General features: G+C 42.6%; 1 protein-coding gene across 5 annotated transcripts in view; it reads right to left on the bottom strand.

Annotated features, from left to right (window-relative positions):
- Positions 1-24,123, bottom strand: part of c15h20orf194 (chromosome 15 C20orf194 homolog) — a 31,242-nt gene continuing 7,119 nt past the window's right edge. For 2 of the 5 annotated variants that reach the window (XM_029125479.2, XM_029125483.2), the window contains 24 exons: positions 23,802-23,886; positions 23,635-23,711; positions 23,473-23,517; positions 23,327-23,372; positions 23,082-23,193; positions 22,841-22,911; positions 22,674-22,721; positions 22,369-22,459; positions 22,032-22,135; positions 21,054-21,200; positions 19,401-19,486; positions 17,967-18,068; positions 17,680-17,797; positions 17,458-17,546; positions 16,975-17,106; positions 16,004-16,129; positions 14,351-14,524; positions 14,179-14,265; positions 10,722-10,828; positions 8,968-9,042; positions 7,680-7,858; positions 7,538-7,597; positions 5,875-5,968; positions 1-4,636 (listed from right to left, as the gene is read on the bottom strand). In XM_029125479.2, coding sequence (XP_028981312.2) covers positions 4,530-4,636; positions 5,875-5,968; positions 7,538-7,597; positions 7,680-7,858; positions 8,968-9,042; positions 10,722-10,828; positions 14,179-14,265; positions 14,351-14,524; positions 16,004-16,129; positions 16,975-17,106; positions 17,458-17,546; positions 17,680-17,797; positions 17,967-18,068; positions 19,401-19,486; positions 21,054-21,200; positions 22,032-22,135; positions 22,369-22,459; positions 22,674-22,721; positions 22,841-22,911; positions 23,082-23,193; positions 23,327-23,372; positions 23,473-23,517; positions 23,635-23,711; positions 23,802-23,886 — 2,362 coding nt within the window. In that variant the 3' untranslated portion in view covers positions 1-4,529. Of the gene's footprint in view, positions 4,637-5,874; positions 5,969-6,246; positions 6,967-7,537; positions 7,598-7,679; positions 7,859-8,967; positions 9,043-10,721; positions 10,829-14,178; positions 14,266-14,350; positions 14,525-16,003; positions 16,130-16,974; positions 17,107-17,457; positions 17,547-17,679; positions 17,798-17,966; positions 18,069-19,400; positions 19,487-21,053; positions 21,201-22,031; positions 22,136-22,368; positions 22,460-22,673; positions 22,722-22,840; positions 22,912-23,081; positions 23,194-23,326; positions 23,373-23,472; positions 23,518-23,634; positions 23,712-23,801; positions 23,887-24,123 lie in introns of those variants that run through there. The other 3 variants (XM_029125480.2, XM_029125482.2, XM_029125481.2) reach the window with 3 other exon arrangements.

Raw genomic sequence — 24,123 nt, 5'->3', positions numbered from 1 at the left:
AACCATATAAATATATTTTAATGGGTTACTTGGTGCAATAAATACCACAATAATATTATAAAAGCATCAGTCACAGGAAAAAACAAAAGTTACAGTAGTTTTGTGCAAATGTGATTCAATTAACTTCACATACTTTCTGTGAACATCACCAGCAGAAAGAAAAGATCAAAATACAATATTTTGGCACTTTTCCAATTCACATCACCAAATTCCTTTTTCAGTATATCAGATTCCAGAAAAAATAATTTGCTTAATCAATATATTAATTATACTAATATAGTTAGAGATCATCCTTATAGATGAGCCTATGTTAATGTTATAACATGGGTATAGAGGTGAACAGATAAGCCCTTTGTTTTGATCTAGTTTGACCACATTCATGCCTCAACATGTCTGCTGAATATATCAACAAACAAACGTAGTTTTCTCATAGAATAGTATACCAATCGGGAAATTAGCCTGATTAGGGTTCCAGACCCCTAATCTATATTGAACTCTCAGCCTTGGTTATGTAAGCAACAAGGCATGAGGGGGTGTGGTATATGGCCATACCTGGATACAATCCGATATACCACAGCTTTCAGCCAATCAGCATTCAGGGATGGAACAACCCAGATTATGGGATATAGTCCACTGTTACAGGTGTAGTAACCTGACATATACGCTTCCTATACCTGAGTTATTACTCTCAATGAATCTGTTGTTTCCCTTTAACATCAAAAGGAGAGACCGGCAAGACAGTTGAGGTCTGGGTACTAGAGAATACCGGAGGCCTGAGAGATATTTGGTCTAGGAAAAATCACGTTGACTACAGGTGACATCATTTCTGTATTACAAAACATCAAAATAATTAAAATATCAGTTATCATCAAAAGTGCATTCAGACATTGGTTCTTTGGAACCTTGCAGCCAATCTTCAAAACCAAAACTAAACAAATGTGCTCCAATTCCTCCGATTTAAAACTGGTGAACACCAAAACTTTGTTTTTGTCCTATAACTTCAGCTACAAACTGCTAGACTTCACATAGACAATGAAGACAGCATAGCCAGAGGGTTGAGTAACAGCTCAAACAGAACCATCAGTTATGCCCTGAGGTACAAGAGAAGTCCTCTGGAGGGCTTCTGTTCAGAAGAGGAATAAGGTGGCCTTTCAAAACAATCTGAACAGTATCCTAGCTGGTACTAGAAAACCATTAGCTGACTAGTATCTTTAATGGAAAGGGTCAGCTACTCTATTAAAATCACTACCATTTTCTTTGTTTTGGACTTTGGCCTTTAACCAGAGTCACATTGGTATGTGGTTTCCATTCCCAATATATTTTGGTTTGTTAAATGCATTTCCTTGCTGAATGTGAGCCCTCAAGTGGCCTCTCCTGGGCTTACTGCCCCCTCTGGCTCAGTAACACATTGTTCAAAGAACAATATCACATGGATTAATTCCTTTCACCAACACTGTTAAAGGTAGCCCGGTAACAGCTGTTTTTACTATCATGTCGTGACAAAGAGTGACAGCACAGACTGGTACCAGGCTTTTTCAGGGCGGTTCCTTACACCAATAGCGTTTGAGGACGGTTCCTTTCACCAATTGCGCTTGAGGACGGTTGCCCAGCTCTACCCACCTCATGTACAATAGCAGTACTAGTGGAGAATCACAGGTGGGTGAGCCTTGAACAGCTCTTTCTTAGCCGTACATCAACGGACTAAGGCACGGCTAGACCAGAGAAACAACCAATCAGTTTCTCTGCTTTGATTTCTATATTACTAAACTCAATCTGTTACTTGATTAAATGGTACGAGAAAAACATTTCGTAATTTTTTGCATTTTCACCGTATAGTTCACAGCATTACAAAAATACTCTGGTGTGGTGTCTGAGGTAAATTCAATTCTCACCAGATATATAAAATAAATGTGATTATTTTCTCTTGGTTGTACCAGTTTGGTGAAAGACAATAGTATCAGAATATATCATATATAATAAAATGTAACCTAACACATGCAGATAGTGTTACCATATGTGCTACTAAGCATTGTTAATATCACAAACGTTCTATCAAATGAATAACCCTCTAAAACCCTTTAAGGACTACTAGCTGTAGACCGATAAGTGTGTCTGTTTCTAATTCCAATGTGGAGTAGACCAATCAGTGTGTCTGTTTCTAATTCCACTGTGGAGTAGACATATCAGTGTGTGTTTCTAATTCCACTGTGGAGTAGACCAATAAGTGTGCCTGTTTTTCGCTCCACTGTAAACCAATCAGTGGTTCAGTTGCCTAACATAGCTCCTGAAGGCCTCTATGGCATCTTTGTATCTCACTGTAGACTATCAATCAGCGTCAGCTCTGTGTTTGTGTGTGTCTGTCTGAACTAAGGTCTCTGTGGTATTGTCTAACTTCAGAAGTACAAACAACAGCAGGACTGCAATCATTTGAAGACAGACAAGCTGACAGACGGAGCTTAGGTTTCCCTACTGAGGCTTACGACAACCTAGTGATATATGGTATCTATGTGCCAGCCAATACTCAGACTGACAATGTCTTTATTTCATTAGCTTGTCCTTAAAGAGCTTTTTAAAGGCAGTTAGAATACATATTATAACAGAGTACAATTGCACTTGATAAATTTAAGGAAAGAGAAGGATTGTTGGAGGGACGTGTCTCTCCGGTAAGACCCCTCAATAAGCTGACTGACTGAAACATGTCTGGGTGGTAATACATGAGAAATACTGACTGGCTATTGATCTACAGTATTAAGACAGTAGCACGTCTTGCTGAGGACTAGTATTCTCAATCTAATATAAGGCATGGGAGGGACTGTATATGGCTTGTCTTGGTATAGATACTGTGTGAGTGGATAGACAGGCCAGTCAGACAGATATACAGGTTTATACTGCTTTAAGGACAGACTGGGCCAGCAGTGTCTCTGTGGGGTCTTGGAAGGATTGGGACGACTGCAACCTCAACATGGAATACTGTGAAAAACTGCCCACTAAACTGGAGCATCACTCAAGCATGTGAGAACCATGTGTAGTGTAACATTTCAAGGGAGGCAGTCTGCAGAAGGCAGAGGTCCTCCTGTCGCCTGGCAACTAATCTTATTAAACATTCAGATAATTACAGTATAAAACTATTACTTCATGTGCCCAATATGAAAACCAGTAGAGAAGTGGGAGCAGACAGCCTACAGTGAGTAGGAACAGACACAGGTTTTAAACGTCTGACTGTATTGGACCACATTCCCAGTTAGCTGGTCAACATTGACACTGCTGCCCCCGTTCCAATGAGACCTTCAAGGCTGTTATAGGAGAGGAGAAAACATGCTGATTTGGCCTTCAAGGCAGTTAAGTGGAGACACCAATGAGATGAGAGCCACTAGCAGTGGTAACTAGTATTGCATTCCTAATACTGGATTTGAAGCGTCTACGGCAGGCCAGGATTACACTGCACACAACACAGAGTCCTGGGGGAACATGTCAGCTACCCTCACACACACACAACACCCTTCCCTACGAGTAGGATGTTGTATGAGCATGACATACCTGGGGGGATATCCCTGGGTACTCAGTCCCATCTCCAGGATCACACAGCACATTAACCTGGTCCTGAGGGAACATGTAAACTACCTCCAAATATCCATGAGATGAAGTGGAAGCAGCTTAAGTCCCGCCTCCAGGAACCACATGTGGTCAACACCACTACGAAGATGTCTAACCCCAACCCTTGTCCCAACACGAACCCTCAAACCAACCCCCGCCCCCAACCCGGCCCAAACTTGTCCCACTCCAGACTGTTACATTTCAGACGATCCCCATCCCAAACCGGAACCCAACCACGCCCTGATTATAGGATCATATCACTGCTAAAGGGAGGAGTCAGAATGAGGTCACACCGCTTTACCTTTGACATTACTGAGGAACATCCACACCTAACCACGATGCCGACTACAGTGGAGTGACACTCTAGGATTTGCAGTGTGTAGTGGAAGAGACTGCTTCAGTGTCACTACTGGAGTGTGGAGCTAGTATTTCCATTAATCAGGCCAGTCATTCATAGCAGCAGGCGGTCTATTCAATGATTCCAGTACTGCCTCCACCTCCTCAGCAAGCCTGGCTGCTCATCAACTAACAGGTGGGCTTTGGATCAGATGACAGGAGTCAAGAGGAGTGTTTCTTGGGATACCCACAAGGGAACCCACTAGGAACCAGAGGAGCCCTGCCAACTGCTGGCCTACAAATAGAACCAATTATAGTGGCCCATTGGACACCTAGCTAGCCCCTATAGGTACTGACTGACACTGAAGGAAGCTGAGCTGGAGACAACAGACTGTTTAATCACTATAATTCAGATCAGTTAGGGACAACTTTATCCACACACACACAGTCTTATAACTGTGTATATAAGATATTATGCATTAGGTTTTTTATTGTTATTTCTACCTCAGTAGTCAAGGTGGTGGTCAGGTGAGGACATCTCGTCTGATCCCAAATCCCCCCCCCCCCCAGATGGTCCCAAACCCTGACCCTCAGATTCTCTATGGGTCAAACAGGTCCTGGTAGTTTTGTTGCTCCAGCTGATGATTGAAAAGATCAATCTGTCTGTTGCCCTCTTCAACGTACTCCTCTATGAACTGTTCCATGTCTATAGGTACAGGATGTAAGGACAGCAACAACCTTATTGACCTACCACACAACAGGAATAATATCCTTCATAACACCCCTTACGGACCTACCACACCACAGGAATAACATCCTTCATAACACCCATTACTGACCTACCACACAACAGGAATAACATCCTTCATAACACCCATTACTCACCAACCACACCACAGGAATAACATCCTTCATAACACCCATTACTGACCTACCACACAACAGGAATAACATCCTTCATAACACCCATTACTCACCAACCACACAACAGGAATAACATCCTTCATAACACCCATTACTGACCTACCACACAACAGGAAAACATCCTTCATAACACCCCTTACTGACCTACCACACAACAGGAATAACATCCTTCATAACACCCCTTACCGACCTACCACACCACAAGAATAACTTCCTTCATAACACCCCTTACTGACCTACCACAGGAATAACATCCTTCATAACATCCCTTACTGACCTGCCACATAACAGGAAAGCATCCTTCATAACACCCCTTACTGATCTACCACACAACAGGAATAACATCCTTCATAACACCCCTTACCGACCTACCACACAACAGGAATACCTTCCTTCATAACACCCCTTACTGACCTACCACACAACAAGAATAACTTCCTTCATAACATCCCCTTACTGACCTACCAACAGGAATAACATCCTTCATAATACCCCTTACTGGCCTACCACAGAACAGGAATAACACCTCTTACCGGCCTACCACACAACTGGAATAACACCCCTTACTGGCCTACCACACAACAGGAATAACACCTCTTACTGACCTACCACACAACAGGAATAACATCTCTTACTGAATAACATCTCTTACTGACCTACCACACAACAAGAATAACACCCCTTACTAACCTACCACACAACAGGAATAACATCTCTTACTGACCTACCACACAACAAGAATAACACCCCTTACTGACCTACCACACAACAGGAATAACAGCTCTTACTGACCTACCACACAACAGGAATAACACCCCTTACTGGCCTACAACAGAACTGGAATAACACCCCTTACTGAACTACCACACAACAGGAATTACACCTCTTACTAGCCTACCACACAACAGGAATAACACCACTTACTGACCTACCACACAATAGGAATAACACCCCTTACTGACCTACCACAATAACAAAACAAAAAAAGATTGAGGACAGACAACATAATCACAAGGATACGTGGATGGAAGTTCTTCTTCTCTCCAAAGAAGCTGACATACTGGTGTCCATTATAGAAGAAGCCTGGAGGCAGAGGGTCCAGATGTCTCTTCACCTGAACACACACACACACAGTGAGACAGACAGCGAAACCTGAAGGATCTGGAGAAGGTCTGTATGGAGGAGTGGGCCAAAATCCCTGCTGCAGTGTGTGCAAAACCTGGTCAAGAACTACAGGAAATGTATAATCTCTGTAATTGCAAACAAAGGTTTCTGTACCAAATATTAAGTTCTGCTTTTCTGATATATCAAATACTTATGTCATGCAGTAAAATGCAAATTAATTACTTAAAATCATACAAAAGTATGTGGACACCCCTACTAATTACTGAGTTCAGGTGTTTCCGTTGGCAACAGCCCAGCCACGAAGTGATAGACCACACACACTCACTGAGTGGAGCTGCCGAGTGTAAAAACTGCTTCTCTGTTGCATCACTCACCACAGAGTTCCAAACAGCCTCTGGAAACAACATCAGCACAAGAACTGTGCGTCGGTAGCTTCACAAAATGGGTTTCGATAGCCAAGCAGCTGTACACAAGCCTCACATCAGCACGCCGCCACTATACTCTGAGGCAGTGGAAATGTATTCTCTGGAGTGATGAATCACGCTTCACTATCTGGCAGTCTGATGGATGAATCTGTGTGTGGTGGATGCCAGGAGAACACTACCTACCGGAATGCATAGTGCCTACTGTAAGGTTTGGTGGAGAAGGGATAATGATCTGGGGTTGTGTTTCAGAGGTTAGGCTAGGTCCCATAGTTCCAGTGAAGGGTTATCTTAATGCTAGAGGATACAAAGACATATTAGATAAGTGGGGGCTTCCAACTTTGTGGTAACAGTTTGGGGAAGCCCTTTTCCTGTTCCAGCACGACTGTGCCCCTGTACACAAAGACATGGTTCGAAGAGGTTGGTGTGGAGGAACCTGAGTGGCCTGCAGAGATCACTGACCTCAAACCCATGGAATTCCTTGGGGTTGAATGGGCATACATTCACAAAGAGACACAGCAAGATCCTGTGAAAAGCCATCCCAGAAGATTGGCAGCTGTTATAGCTGCAAAGGGGGGAACACCTCCATATTAATGTCCATGGTTTTGGAATGGGATGTCCAACAACCTCATATAAGTGTGATGGTCGGATGTCCACATACTTTTGGCCATACAATGTATATTAAATAATATTATTGACATGGATGGTACAGAGAATATGATATATTCTATGATATTACTCACATAGATGGTAGAGAATATATTATATATTCTATAATATTATTGACATTCATGTTAGATAGGTCATTATTTATTATAGTGGATTAAATCCTGAATGCATTTTTACTGCTTTAATTATGTTGGTAATGGATTTATAAGAGCAATAAGGCATATAGGGTGTTTGTGATATATTGCCAATATACCACAGCTAAGAGCTGTGTCCAGGCACTCTGCAATGTGTTGTACTGAAAAACAGCTATAATAGTACTCTATAATATTACTCACATGGTTAATAGAGAGGTCATGATATAATCTATAATATTACTCACATGGTTAATAGAGAAGACATGCTATAATCTATAATATTACTCACATGGTTAATAGAGAGGACATGATATAATCTATAATATTACTCACATGGATGGTCCTGATCTCCTGAGGGGAGAGGCTCATGATGTGGTTCTTCTTCACATCCTTCTATAAAACAAGACAGTATAAGCCCAGTGTTGGTCACAGTGATGTCACAGGCAGTATGGGATGACATCACTCAGAACTGCACCTGTTTAATACACAGTCTGAGCCAGTCCTTCATGGCCTCCTGGGTCAGGGCCACACCATGGAACAGCAGGAAGCACCCAGATGCCTCCTGGTCTCCCTGGGGTGGGTCACCCTGTTGCTGGCTGACAGTCAGGTTGCCACTCACAGCGCTGTAGCTGACCTCCATCATCTTCTCAGAGTCTACAGCAGGAACATGGAGGATCTCAGTGACAGGTGTAATGTTCTAATGGCTGGTCTACTGGGGCAGCTACATACCAGGTGGCATGCTGACCTTCGTCCAACTAACCTTCATCCATCCATCCTTCCACCCATATTTCCACTAATCTAACCTTCATCCAATTATCCATCCATCTAACCCTCTTACATCTAACCTTCATCCATCTTTCCACCCCTCTTTCCATTCATATAACCTTCATCCATCCTTCCATCTATCTAACCTTCATCCATCCATCCTTCCAGTCATATTTTCATTTCCTCTGAATAAATTGTAGAATAACTTAAACATGGACCATTCAATGATAAACATGAATCAAATCAATAAACTATGCTACAAAATCAATGCTAGTAAAGAGTGTGATTACATGAACAGTAACTTAAAACCCACAGACAATATCAAGAACACACCAAGGACCACACCAGCTCCAGAATCATTCAACATCCAAAATCAACCATCTGCACTCTGAAATTACATGTTAACCATCTGCACTCTACTCATTCTGCACTCTACTCATTCTGCACTCTTGTCATTCTGCACTCTACTCATTCTGCACTCTACTCATTCTGCACTCTTCTCATTCTGCACTCTTCTCATTCTGCACTCTTCTCATTCTGCACTCTTCTCATTCTGCACTCTTCTCATTCTGCACTCTACTCATACCGCACTCTACTCATTCTGCACTCTCTCTTCATGCAACAGCGTCACAGAAACGTCTGTATGAAGAAAGTGAAGAGAAACTAATAAGAAATAAACTAATAAAATACTCAACTAATAAATTAACTAAAGGAGTGTGAACCAAACCAGTGGAGAGTGAAAGAGCTCAACTCTTAAAGGTGTTTCCTACCGTCAGCTGGTGATACCTGCCGTGATGGCAAACACTTCTCTAATAATTCCAACAACTAGGAACGCAAATACAGGTTAAATATTTACCAAGGAAGTTACATTAATTTAGCAGAACAGGAATACCTGTCAGATATACCTGTGTTGTATACTTAGGAGTACTACCATAGTTAACATGCTTAAACATCATCATACAGCATAATGCTATGTTCTTTACAATGAGAAACCCTACCAGAGAAGAGGACCCTGCCCCAGATATTGTAGATGTTCTCTGTGAAGGGGTGTGGTCTCAAAGCTGACTTGACGGCTGTGGGGAAGTGAGACAAAGGAGGTCAAAGTGCTTGAAAGCTTTTACTGTATTTATACTGTGTATGGTTTATTTTGTATTAATGTAGTGTATAATCTGTTTGTATTTATATAGTATACAGTGTGTTTTTATTTATATAGTGTATAGTGTTTTTATTCACATAATGTATAGTGTTTGAATTAATATAGTTTATCGTTTTTTTGTATTTATATAGTGAACGGTGTGTTTTTATTTATTAGTATTTGCTTTTATCTAGTTTGTATGTTGTTTGTTTTTATCCAGGGTATAGTTTGTATTCATACAGTGTGTGTGTGTGTGTATTTAGTTTAGTTTCAGTATTTAGTATTGTTTAAGGTACTGTATATGGTGTATTATATAGGGCAGCAGCCTTTTAGGTAAATGCGCTATGGCAACTGAAAACCATGACTTGGAAACAGTAGTGTGTAGGCTCCATATTAGGAGAGAAAAGCCCTTGACTGGTCACATGCCCATATTCGTCCAATTAGGGGGACTAGAGTCCTGGTTGGGTGTGCACTTGACAGCTAATGCAGCTTTTGCATGATCATGGGGCTTTGTTCATGGAATTCAGAACACATTCATCTACATTTGAACTGAAATATGTCTACCGTATCAACATTGTACCTGATGTACTTTTTGCTGAACTATATTCAAATGCCAGTAAGCACAGCTAAAGTGACTGCATACATGTGAGCATAACCATCTTTATTACTTTAGCCAAACAAACGATTAGCTAGCTAGCAGCATTAACTGGACATAAAAAAAAACATGTTTCTTTACACTAGTAAAATATATTGCTTGACAACCCTTCACTAACACTTTTTGTTCAGGTTGTTCAGATTGGTTGGACAACACTTGTAGACCACAATTTTAAACAGTGGCACAGAGGGGATTGAAATCAGGAATTGTAGGACATTTACATTTTTGTTGTGGAACCACTACAATAATGCTTCGGCCTTGTGCTTGTGATCAATGACCTTCTGAAAGATTTACTACCTCCCAAGCTAGTTTTTAGGAGACTGAAGCAGATCCTCATGCAGTATTTTACTATGTTTTGCTTCATTCTTCCTTCAATTTTGCTATGGGCAGTGTTAGGTTTGCGCCACACATACTATTTTGAATTTAGTCCAGAAAGCTCAATCTTTATTTATTTTTTATTTAAGATATTTAAGATGGTACTTTTGAGTAATGCCTCTCTGTGGCTTCTCTCTAGGGTCCTTATTGTTTGAGCGCTGAGGGACTGGCTTGTCTTTGAAGTGCCTGGTGGGTGTGATGCAGCTTTGAGAGAATTGGTCAGGGGTTTGAATACTTTTCTAAGGAAATGTATTTCCTCCAACTTTATAATAAAAAGCTGCACCCAACAGCCAAAATAGATTTTGTAGAGACTTAGTCAGAGGCTGAATGTGCTTTTAGTATCCTGATATCGTCCAGATATGGGAAAATTCCGAACATTATCACATCACAAGGCCACATCCAGAGCTTTTCACAAACACTGACAGATATTTGAATACAGCGCAGGAAAGGGAATCAGAACACAATGTGGGCACAGAATATATATTTCAGTTTAGGTGTAGAAGCATTTTGATTTTGGAACTCCATAGTCAGTGAACATTGAACAGAGAGAGGGGGGGGGGGGTTCAGGGAGTTTTACTGGACGATACCTTTACAGCGGGTCAGGAACAAAGCCCGCTCCAGGGGACGGCTGAACACCACACTCTGCTGGGTTAGAGAAATGGACCCAGAGCCAGTGCAGAACCTGCCTTGACACCTGACAGACAGACACAGACTTATCACACTGACGTTCCAGGACTGGGACAGAGAGCAACTGGCTGAGCTGGACTTCCACTTGGACAGGACAGGACACACACACTGCTGTTCTAGGTCAGAGAGCAGTCAGAGTGAGGGGAAACAGCATCACATGGACCAGGTCTGGCCTGGCCGCTGAGCGTCCCGCTTGGCCGCTCAGTCTGTGTGCACGGCCGAGAGCTTGTTAGAGCTGTCTGTTAGTGATGTAGTGCAGAAGGGAGCGGCAGCTGCTGGAACATAAGAAGCCCTGAGGGGCTTCACTTCACAGCCTTCAGACACTGATACTGCCACCAGACCAGCCACACAACTGGAATACCCACAGGCTAATTAAACTGCAGGAATTCAGGTGACGGTAGGGGAGCTAGCTACAGATCAACAACAACCATCTGTCCTTCATCAAAAAGGCAGCTTAGCCTGAGCTCTCAGGGCCTTGTATGGAGCGAACAGAGGAGACACCAATGAGCTACAGTAGAATCTGGATATGACATAAAACACAGGGGTTGCTAAGGGAGGGTATATTACTAAACGTTTCCAAGTAAACTATCAGAATTATGGTAACTTTCAAGCTGTGTTTCCTCATGAGATATAGCGGCATTACAGCGGAGTTGTCTTCAATATTATCTTCACAGCACTGTACAAGTACAGATTGACAGCCATTTTGATCTTCAACTACAAATTCCACCTAACCTTCCTGTTAATTGGGCAACTTCAGCATGTTTCATGTCTGAGGGAAATTCTGTAAATTAAGACTATGTAGTCTCTGTTTGACTATGGGAAATTCACATTAGCTAAATTCACAACAGCTAATCTTTCAGGGGTCTACATAAAACATCAAAAACATATTGATTATATTAATATAAATGTTTTTCTTTCCAAAATACTTATTTCTTTAAATACTTTAAATTCAAAATCTAATTTTGAGAAATGTGGAAGTTGGTGTCTCCTTTGGTGTTATCCAAGCATGCCAAACTTCTCTTGAGTCCGAATGACCACTTAATGTTTCCATATCATAACACTCATAAACAGTGTTAATGATTACATACCCTGAGTGGTTCCGACAGGCGAGTCTAGGTTTTTCTATTGTAATGACAGCGTGCAATGCACTCATGACATAACTCCAATATATGTGAAACAAATGACAACCCACATCTGAGAATGCCTTGTAAAGGTACTTTTAAGAGTTTAAACTTGAACACCATATTTTACTCTGTTGGCCACAGAGTAAACTTTTAAACTATTGACACCTTACCCAGACTGCAACATTGAGCATGGCATAGCAGGCTGGATTCCCCAATCAATGTACAAGCCTGTATCCAAAAAAGTTGGGATGACGAGTAAAATGCAAATGAAAACAAAATGCAATGATGTCCAAATCATTCATACCTATTTTTAATTGAAAATAGTACAAAGACAACATATCAAAGGTTGAAACCGAGAAATGTTATTGCACATGCCCATTTTGAATTTGATGACAGCAACACGTTTCAAAAAACTTGTGACAGGGGCATGTTTACCACTGTGTTGCATCACCTCTTTTTTAAACAATACTCTATAAGCATTTGGGAACCGAGGAGACCAATTGCTGGAGTTTTGAGAGTGAAATGAATTCCCATTCTTGTTTGATATAGGATTTCAGCTGCTCAACAGTTCAGGGTCTCCTTTGTCATTTCATAATGCGCCAAATGTTTTCTATGGTTACAGATCTGGACTGCAGGCAGGCCAGTTTAGCACCCGGACTCTTTTACTATGGAGCCATGCTGTTGTACTATGTGCAGGATGTGGTTTGGCACTGTCTTACTGAAATAGGCAGGGCATTCCCTGAAAAAGACATCTGGATGGCAGCATATGTTTCTCCAAAACCCTTAAATATTGTTCAGCATTAATGGTGCCTTCATAGGGTCGGTTCCTGGCTAGGGTGCTTCTAGGCATCTCCATGCGCCTGGGGGCCACAGTCAGGATCTGACTGCAGAGGTGCCTCTTCTCAATTAAAGACAGCTGGTTCTTATTGTCTCTAATTGGGGACCCAATTTCAGTTGTTCTGTTTGTCTTTCAGTTTGTTGGTCATTGTTTTGGGTTAGCTGTCTGTGTTGCTGCTCTTCAGTTCCGGTTTACACTCTCCTTTTGTTGTGTACTGTTCGTTGTGAGAGAGCTAATTATTAAATGGATGTACCTCAGTTCTGCGCCTTGTGCCTTGCCTCTGAACCGTGACACACAGACGTGCTAGTCACCCATGCCATGTGCACTAATGCACCCCTGTACCTTCATGGATGCTGGCTTTGGAACTATGCACTGATTACAAGCCAGATGGGCCCTCCTTTTTAGTCTGAAGGACACGCCGTCTATGATTCCCAAAAAGTATTCAACATTTTGTTTCGTCAGACCACAGGATAGTTTCCACTTTCCCTCAGGCTTTCTTAAATCCAGAGAAGGTGGCGGTGATACTGGATATTATTTATATTTTATTTATGGTTTCAGAAGTGTTCCTGAGTCCATGCAGTGATTTCCACAACAGAATTGTGTCTGTTTTTAATGTAGTGCCGTCTGAGGGCCCGAAGATCACGGCCATCCAATATTGGTTTTCAGCCTTGTCCCTTGTGTACAGAAATTTCTCCGGATGCTCTGAATCTTATAATAATCGTATGTATCGTAGATGATGAGATCCCCAAACTCCTTGCAATTTTATGCTGAGAAACGTTATTCTCATATTGTGGCACTATTTGCCTGCACAGTCTTTCAAAGACCCCTTCCCATCTTTACTTCTGAAAAACTCACCTTTCTGGGATGCTCTTGTTACACCCAATCATGTGAACTGTAGCCAATTAACCTAGTTGTGAGATGTTTCAACAGGTTTTTGTTTTGCATTACACAACTTTTCCTTTTGTTGGCACTGTCCAAGCTTTTTTGAAACCTGTTGCTGGCATTAAATTCAAAGTGGGCATAAAACATTTCTCATTTGATATGTTGTCTTTGTAGTATTTTCTATATTTGTAGTATTTTCTTGAATATAGGGTATAAATGATTTGAACATTGCATTCTGCATTTCTTTACATGTTACACAGCGTCCCAATGTTTTTGGAAACAGAGTTGTAAAACTGGCACATTGCTACAGGCTATACTTTTTGCCAGTATTGTAAAATTATTCATATAAGCCAATTCCAACTAATGTAGTGTTATACATATCTCCCTCTCGCTCTGCTATGTCCTTAACAATGACAGCCAGGAACCTAGTGAAAACAGAAGGGGAGATACAGTAGAAAGTGGGCCAGGAGAAAAGAGAGACTGAAACAGATGAAGAGAGAGAGATTTTCTTACCAGCCTGGGTAGAGCAGGTAGCGGGCTCTCAGCATCTGAGCCTCTGAGAAGCTGTTCTCTGACAAAATCATTGTCACATCCTCATTCCTATAGACAGGACAAGGAACCATAAAAAAAACTGACAGACTTAGATTCTGACAGAAAGCAGTTCAGACAGTTCGGGCTCTTCTACCTGGTAACAGCTCCTCTCTCTGCATGGACAAAGGCAGCGTTGGGATTGGCTGAGCGTATCAGCTGTTGTATGTTTTGGAAGACAGGGTTGTTCCGTTCTGCTGTGGGTCCGGTGAAGACAACAGTACTCACTATCCCCTGGCTGCACTGCTCCATCAGCTTAGGGAAGACCAATCTACAGAAGACAACAGACAGGGACACACTGGAATCACACACAAACAACACTTAACTAAATTTAAAGGGGACTGTTCAGGTCTTCACCTTCTTCCCCAGTCCTCACTGCTTCCAGTATGATGGAAGTTAGACATAGCTTCAAAAGCAAATGCTAACTAGTGTTAACACAATGACTGGCAGTCTACAAAAAACAAAGTAAAATAGGCAGACGTAAAGGCAGACGTAAACATTATATCCACAAATGAATTCATGTAGTCCTGAGCTATCCCTGGCCAGAACTGGTGATAGAAGCACATCTAGCAGGGCATAATATTTTCAGCATTTGATTCCCCAGTTGTCTTCCAAGATTTAATCCCCTTCTTTACTCTGTCAGTACAATTTACATTTCCACACCATAATGCAACTAACTATATGATAATGTAAGTAGTAACAATTAGTAATGTTTCCAATAACTGATAATAAACTATCCTAAACAAGAGATTTTTGTTTAACCTTGCTGGCTAGGGATTAGATGCAAAAACATTTTGGTTACTGATCAGATTTTTTTTTACGTCTAGGCTACCCTGTCACCCTTACAATGATCAAATCAAGTTTTTATTTCAATGTTTCATATTACCTAAGAGACCTAAAATAAACACAACAAACATAATTATTCTTCAGAGCATATAACATTTAGTGTTGGAATGTTTGCATCATTGGCTTTAAAAGAGGTTCATTAAGATGAAAGCTTCCAATTTTAAAACTGTGGAGAGGTGTGGCCAGCTAAAAGTGAATTTAACTAAGGGGAGATGTGCCCCATTAAAGAGGAATTTAACTGAGGGGAGATGTGTCCCATTAAAAAGGAATTTAACTGAGGGGAGATGTGTCCCATTAAAAAGGAATTTAACTGAGGGGAGACGTGTCCCATTAAAGGGACATTTTGCTGAGGGGAGATCTGTTCCATTAAAGGGGAATTTAACTGAGGGGAGATGTGTTCCATTAAAGGGAAATTTAGCTGAGGGGAGATGTGTCCCATTAAAGGGGAATTTAACTGATGGGAGATGTGTCCAATTAAAGGGGAATTTAACTGAGGGTAGATGTGTCTGACTAAAAGGGAATTTAACTGAGGGGAGATGTGTCCAGTTAAAGGGGTATTTAACTGAGGGGAGATGTGTCCCATTAAAGGGGAATTTAACTGATGGGAGATGTGTCCAATTAAAGTGGAATTTAACTGAGGGTAGATGTGTCCCATTAAAAGGGAATTTAACTGAGGAGAGATGTGTCCCAATAAAGGGGAATTTAACTCAAAGAAGAGGTGTGGCCATTTAAAAGAGTGTTAAACTCAAAGCAGAGGTGTGGGCAGTTAAAGGTGGGTTTACCGCTAAGCAGAGGGTGGCCAGTTAAAGGGAAGTGTAACTATGTTGAGGTATGCACAGTAAAGGCGGAGTTTAAATCTAATTAGAGGTGGGACCGGTTAAAATATATTTTAAGTGGAACCTACCTGTGTTCCATGTATGAGCTGAGGGGGTCAACACAGGCTGTGACCGCTCCAATGGTGAAACAGGACTGGACTACTTGGTCTGGATGAGAGAGAACCGCCTGCACAACATCTAACACATCTGTACATCTAAAGACACAGAGAGAAAAACAGAGACAGACAGATAGAGACGGGGAGACAAGAATGAGAGATGGAGATGGGAACAGAGATGAGTAAACAGGGATGAGAGATGGAGATGAGAATAGAGACAGGGAGACAGGGATGAGAGACAGAGATGGGAACAGAGACGGGCAGACAGGAATGAGAGATGGAGATGAGAACAGAGACGGGCAGACAGGGATGAGAGATGGATATGGGAATAGAGACAGGGATGAGAGACAGAGATGGGAACAGAGACGGGCAGACAGGGATGAGAGATGGAGATGGGAACAGAGACAGGGAGACAGGGATGAGAGACAGAGATGGGAACAGAGACAGGGAGACAGGGATGAGTGAGACAGAAATAGAGATGGGGAGACAGGTAATGGTACAGAGAGAATCAACACAATATTTGTTACTCTTTTTTCTTCATATGAGGTGCAAATGTAAGTTCATTAAAGACACAAAAAGACTACAGGTACCTAGTTGAAAAGCAGTTTGCAAATGAGCTAGCCGGTTTGATTTGATTATCTGGTCAACATTTAAAGTAATAACAAAAAACATATTAATAAATTGGCTGTACCCAGCTTCAACTTTCCAACAAAAAAATTCTCATTCAACTGACTCAACAGATATTCATATACCAGAATGCCTATGTCCATGCTGCCACACCTTCTAAAGCCTTTCCAACCACATGACAGAATACAGACGATGCCGGACTAGAGATCCAGCATGAACAAAGTAGGGCAAAATACACATGGATCTGTTGGAATCGAAGCGTCAAAGTTGGGGAGTCCCAAAGATCCTGTTAGTCTGTTTCAGTATGGGAGTCGTACCCAGGTGTGAGCAGAAGTAGGCGGGGCTTCCCTCCAGGTGATCTCTGTTTCTCCAGGAAGCAGGACAGGTAGCGCTGCAGGTGGGAGGCTGAGAACAAAGGGCTGCCGGGACCTGACTGGTACACCACCCACCTGGTAGAGCACGCACGCACACACATGCACGCACCCACACACACAGTGAAAAACATGCTGAAGATCACCTACAGCCTTTTTACTGCACATTCACAATCACATATTGCCCTTTTACTGCACTGTTATCATCACATCTGATTCCAACTCAACATGGGCCCGAATTTGTATATATTAACTATTTCTGTATTAAGCTCAATCATCCTAAATAATGGTACAAGCCCTTGTAGATCTGTTATACAGATCCGGACACAGGGTTTCTGTCTATTAAGGCCTTGACAGTCTGGAAACATCAGGATAGAGTTGAATGTTTGGCAGTGACACAGTGTATTGTAGTTGTATTGACTGGCTCACCTTCCTCCCTCTCTGTTGAGCTGAACCAGGAAGTCAGCCAGCCTGTCCCTGTGGCTGCCTGGCAGTCCAGAGAGGATGGTTATAACCACCTGTTCAGGATCAGAGTCACAGCCATCAGACTACAACATGTCAGCTTACACGCACAATCATCTCATTGACTGCAAGTGTACAACAGATTGACAGACATTCAGTCATCTACGTAATGGAGGCAGTGTTGGCGACCTTGTCTGTGGGTCCTGCCAGAGGGTTGCTTATGTCTGGTGTGGGGAACAGCGCCCCCAGGTGGTCGTTCCTGATCGGCTCCTGTCCAACACTGCTCAGAGCAAAGTGCTGCAAGAACCTGGTAGAACACACAACACAGCCATTACATAAAGTGTTCTAAGGAGTGTACACAAGGCAGTGTGTTCTAGGTAATGTACACTAGGGAGTGTGGTCTAGGTAATGTACACTAGGGAGTGTGTTCTAGGTAATGTACACTAGGGAGTGTGTTTTAAGTAGTGTCTAATTACATGTCCTGCTCAGGAAGCTGGGAGTATGAGGCCTTTAGGCTGCCTCTGCGTTTGGCCACTGGGGGGGCGTGGCAGTCATGCAGCTGCTGCAGTCTGGAGAGCCTGGAGGAACACAGACACCAACGTCAAGAGTAAGAGGAAGTAGACTGATCATGGTAGGAGTAATAGAGGGGAAGTAGACTGATCATGGTAGGAGTAATAGAGGGGAAGTATACTGATAGTGGTAGGAGTAATAGAGGGGAAGTATACTGATAGTGGTAGGAGTAATAGAGGGGAAGTATACTGATAGTGGTAGGAGTAATAGAGGGGAAGTAGACTGATAGTGGTAGGAGTAATAGAGGGGAAGTATACTGATAGTGGTAGGAGTAATAGAGGGGAAGTATACTGATAGTGGTAGGAGTAATAGAGGGGAAGTAGACTGATAGTGGTAGGAGTAATAGAGGGGAAGTATACTGATAGTGGTAGGAGTAATAGAGGGGAAGTAGACTGATCATGGTAGGAGTAATAGAGGGGAAGTAGACTGATCATGGTAGGAGTAATAGAGGGGAAGTATACTGATAGTGGTAGGAGTAATAGAGGGGAAGTATACTGATAGTGGTAGGAGTAATAGAGGGGAAGTATACTGATAGTGGTAGGAGTAATAGAGGGGAAGTAGACTGATAGTGGTAGGAGTAATAGAGGGGAAGTAGACTGATAGTGGTAGGAGTAATAGAGGGGAAGTATACTGATAGTGGTAGGAGTAATAGAGGGGAAGTAGACTGATAGTGGTAGGAGTAATAGAGGGGAAGTAGACTGATAGTGGTAGGAGTAATAGAGGGGAAGTAGATTGATAGTGGTAGGAGTAAAAGTGAGAGGAAGTAGTGCTAGGAGTAACAGTGAGAGGACGTAGTGCTAGGAGTAACAGTGAGAGGAAGTAGTGCTAGGAGTAATAGTGAGAGGAAGTAGTGCTAGGAGTAACAGTGAGAGGAAGTAGTGCTAGGAGTAATAGTGAGAGGAAGTAGTGCTATGAGTAACAGTGAGAGGAAGTAGTGCTATGAGTAATAGTGAGTGGAAGTAGTGCTAGGAGTAACAGTGAGAGGAAGTAGTGCTAGGAGTAACAGTTAGAGGAAGTAGTGCTAGGAGTAACAGTGAGAGGTAGTAGTGCTAGGAGTAACAGTGGGAGGAAGTAGTGCTATGAGTAATAGTGAGAGGAAGTAGTGCTAGGAGTAACAGTGAGAGGAAGTAGTGCTAGGAGTAACAGTAAGAGGTAGTAGTGCTAGGAGTAACATTAAGAGGAAGTAGTGCTATGAGTAATAGTGAGAGGTAGTAGTGCTATGAGTAATAGTGAGAGGAAGTAGTGCTAGGAGTAATAGTGAGAGGAAGTAGACCAAAGACAAAGATTGAGCATTGGTAGGTGTACTGCAGCAGCTAATAGAGTAATAAGTAATGTATTACATGTTCCTCTGATCCCAGGTCAACTGTTCTCTGTCCATCAGTTGCAGAGAGAGTCCAGAGTCTGAGCCCTGCCACACTGGCAACACCTGCAATATAACACAACACATGGATACTTACAAGAGAACTTCTTAAAAACCTCAACAAACCTACCAAACAATTGATGAGATTTGGTACAATTACATGCTCTGACATAAAAACATTGATCTAACCAATACCCTCCTGAAAATGGTGTCAAAACATTTTGAAAAGACACTTTAAGGGCAAAGACGTTCCTATAAGAGATAATCTGATGTCTTTGCTAGCAGTTGCAACATTGATAACCACCAGGCATGCGAACAAACACAATGCGAGTTGGATTCAAGAACACTGTAGGCCTAGTTAGTCTAACCAGTGAAGAGTAACTAAGCCATCATTTTACATGTGTTTTCTTAAACTGCTTGGGTACCCACCAATGAATGAGGAAAAATGTTTTGCTGCATTCATTGCATTTAGCTCAACCACTGGCGTAGCTATGGGGGGTGCGGTTGCGCTATGGGCCCGTGCTCTGCCTCTGTCATTAGTTATTGTTTGTATTTTCACTTTAGTAATGTGTTTCAGTGGGACGATCGCAATGCCAGGTCAGCTGTGCTGTTCATGAATGGGAGGATCGCCAGAACGTTAAGTCTAACAAAATGCAACAAAAACTGACACCACGACTGCTCAGATAAACCCAATCATAAAGCTACCTATCTAAATGAAGTGTATGAGTAAGTGTTAGTGTAAGAGTTAGGGAAAGGAGTAAGTTTAGGGTTAATGTTAGTACAACCCCGTTGGGATGCTGTGTAAAAAGCTAATAAAAACAGAATGACTGAGCTGTGAGGAGAAGGCTCTATGAGCTTGGCTGACTGACTAACTAAGCAGGGCTGGCTAACTGACCTATGAATAAAAGCCTCTGTGACTGTAGATGGCTAACTGACCTGTGAGTAGAAGGCTCTATGACCATGGATGGCTAACTGACCTGTGAGTAGAAGGCTCTGTGACCATGGATGGCTAACTGACCTGTGAGTAGAAGGCTCTGTGACCATGGATGGCTAACTGACCTGTGAGTAGAAGGCTCTGTGACCATGGATGGCTAACTGACCTGTGAGTAGAAGGCTCTATGACCATGGATGGCTAACTGACCTGTGAGTAGAAGGCTCTGTGACCATGGATGGTTAACTGACCTGTAAGTAGAAGGCTCTGTGAGAACTGTAGGCTAACTGACCTGTGAGTAGAAGGCTCTGTCACCATGGATGGCTAACTGACCTGTGAGTAGAAGGCTCTGTCACCATGGATGGCTAACTGACCTGTGAGTAGAAGGCTCTGTCACCATGGATGGCTAACTGACCTGTGACTAGAAGGCTCTGTCACCATGGATGGCTAACTGACCTGTGAGTAGAAGGCTCTGTCACCATGGATGGCTAACTGACCTGTGAGTAGAAGGCTCTGTCACCATGGATGGCTAACTGACCTGTGAGTAGAAGGCTCTGTCACCATGGATGGCTAACTGACCTGTGAGTAGAAGGCTCTGTCACCATGGATGGCTAACTGACCTGTGAGTAGAAGGCTCTGTCACCATGGATGGCTAACTGACCTGTGAGTAGAAGGCTCTGTCACCATGGATGGCTAACTGACCTGTGAGTAGAAGGCTCTGTGGCTCTCAGAGCCTGGCTGCAGGCTGAAGACTAGACATCGGTCGTCACTGTGTAGAGGGAAAGGCAGGTGGGGCAGCAGAGCAGCTTCATACTCTACAAACAGAGCTGCCACCAAGTTATTCGAGTCCTGGGAGAGAGAAAAATAGAGATATGAGGACACAATACTGGCCTATATAATAACCATATAGATAAATAAGAGGACACAGTCCTGTATAATAACCCTACAGAGAGATACAGGGACACAGTCCTGTATAATAACCCTACAGAGAGATACAGGGACACAGTCCTGTATAATAACCCTACAGAGAGATACAGGGACACAGTCCTGTATAATAACCCTACAGAGAGATACAGGGACACAGTCCTGTATAATAACCCTACAGAGAGATACAGGGACACAGTCCTGTATAATAACCCTACAGAGAGATACAGGGACACAGTCCTGTATAATAACCCTACAGAGAGATACAGGGACACAGTCCTGTATAATAACCCTACAGAGAGATACAGGGACACAGTCCTGTATAATAACCCTACAGAGAGATACAGGGACACAGTCCTGTATAATAACCCTACAGAGAGATACAGGGACACAGTCCTGTATAATAACCCTACAGAGAGATACAGGGACACAGTCCTGTATAATAACCCTACAGAGAGATACAGGGACACAGTCCTGTATAATAACCCTACAGAGAGATACAGGGACACAGTCCTGTATAATAACCCTACAGAGAGATACAGGGACACAGTCCTGTATATGAGACCCACACAGTGAACCACGTAGTGTCCCAAATGCCCCCCTACTCCGTGGGCTATGGTCAGAAGTAGTGCCTTATGTAGGACTAAAGTCAAAGTGTCAAATACTTTTTATTTGTCAGATAACAGTGTCATTCTGCATCAAGAAAAATATAAAGCAAAACTAATAGCAAAAAGGACTAAGGAGTAGGAAACCTACTTGGCTGTAGAACTTGATCTTGCTGATGAGGCTGGTGGGCAGAGTGATGCTGCCGTACTGAGGATGAAGAAACAGGATGCCCGCCGAGAAGAAACTCATCTTGCCTTGAAGATAGAGACACAGGGAGTCAAGAGTACTTTTTATTAACTGGTCCACTGCCTAATTGACTGACTGACTGACTAATTGACAGACTGAGAGGCTGGTGGATTGGCTGACTGACTCATTGCCTGTCTGATTGAATGGACTGAGAGGCTGGTGGATTGGCTGACTGACTCATTGCCTGTCTGATTGAATGGACTGAGAGGCTGACTGGCCAACAGAGAGAGTAGTGTCTCACCTTCCTCAGGAGTGGAGAGCTGGCTGTTAGAGTACACATGGGCAGCGTATGTTACAGTCAGAGAGCTGCCCAGACAGGTACTGACCTCCTCCTGGGGATTACATACTATATCAGTAAACATACCAGTTAGTAGGACATCATTTGGAAAAATGCATGAAAATATATTTGGGTTCACGGGCGAACCGTAAAGCTTGTACTGTATGGTTCTGAATATGTGTACCGTAATAGTCCTACTAAATACACATAAACAGACTGGACAGTATTTCCCAAATAGGTAAAATCTAGTAAACATGATGTAATCAAACCTTCAGCAGGAGCTGGGCCTTTTCAGAGTGCTTGACATCAGACTCCACCTAGAGACAACAGGACACATTTAACATTCTGTCCATAGCAGGCCACTATCAGTCCTGGAATAACAGAAAGGGAAAAGATTGAGAGGAGAGGAGGAAAGGGAAGAGAAAAGATAACGTACCAGCCAGCACACGTAACGAGGCAAGGCTGTAGTCAGGATGGTGTAGCAGCTGTTTGAAGAAACACTGCCATCTACAGGACAGAAACACAATCACAGTTACACAGGTGGAAGAACATGATGTGCAGTTTGCTATTTGTACTTAAATAAAACCCAAGGATGAGAGAAGAACGACGTGATGATACAAACTGAGTTCCACTAAATCCTATCATGTGTCAGTGCCGTCAGGGTTATGGATCTATACCTTTCTGTTGGATGTTGATGCTGGACTCCAGGAAGGATTCAGAGAAGACTACAGATCCCAGGTCTCCTTCCCCCCACAGAAGGTCTGGGATGTCATACACTGACATGGATGCCTGGAACACACAACAACACAACTACACATACCTCTGGCCCCTAATATGAACCCCTGGCCCCTAACCCAGACTCCTAACCCGGACTTGGTCAATCAGACACCGTAAAAACCTCAGGTTGAATGTGTTGACTTACAGTTTTCACCAAGAAGCGGCTCTCATCTTTACTTAGAGGAACAATTCTGAAAAGGAAAACAGAACAGTTAGCACAAGAACAAGTCAACTCAAAGCCCACTAATTATTAGACAGAGGGCATACAGATACCAACAATCAGGCACTCACCTGCCCTCATTATTCACGGCTTGGATGTTGAATACACTTTTAGATCTGAGAGAAGAAAACAGCAAGTGAAACTGTTCCTCCTGACTAAGCTTTTCCTACACAGAACATTAATCAGATGAATAGAGTACCTCCTTCCTTCTACTGTGAACGGTGTGGTGGTACCTGAGAGCAGTCTTGTACTGGGCCAGGTGGAAGGAGGCCAGAGTCAGCTGGAAGGTATGCTCCGCTACGTCCTTCGCCTGAAAACCCACAAGCGTTTCAGTCAGTAACAAAACACCCATCCTCATCTGATGCTCCAGTAGGACTTACAGAAATGTCTGGAACATCACCTTAGTAACACTGGAGGTGTTGGAGTAACACTTGATTCCTGCCAGCACTGACTGGATGGCTGCAGCATAAATCTGAGACAGGAGTCTGAAGAAAGATACAATGTCCAGCATAGATACATTCAGAAGGTTACATGGTATTAATGTCCAGTATAGATACAATCAGAAGGTTAAATGGTATTAATGTCTACTATAGATATCATCAGAAGGCTACATGATATTAACATGTAATATAGGTATAATCAGAAGGTTACATGATATTAACATGTACTATAGATATAATCAGAAAGTTACATGGTATTAAAGTCTAATATAGATACATTCA

The sequence above is a fragment of the Esox lucius genome, chromosome 15, assembly GCF_011004845.1.
Source record: "Esox lucius isolate fEsoLuc1 chromosome 15, fEsoLuc1.pri, whole genome shotgun sequence".
Taxonomy (NCBI): Eukaryota; Metazoa; Chordata; class Actinopteri; order Esociformes; family Esocidae; genus Esox; species Esox lucius.
Note: the sequence above shows the minus strand (reverse complement) of the source record. Positions and strands in the feature narration are given on the sequence as shown.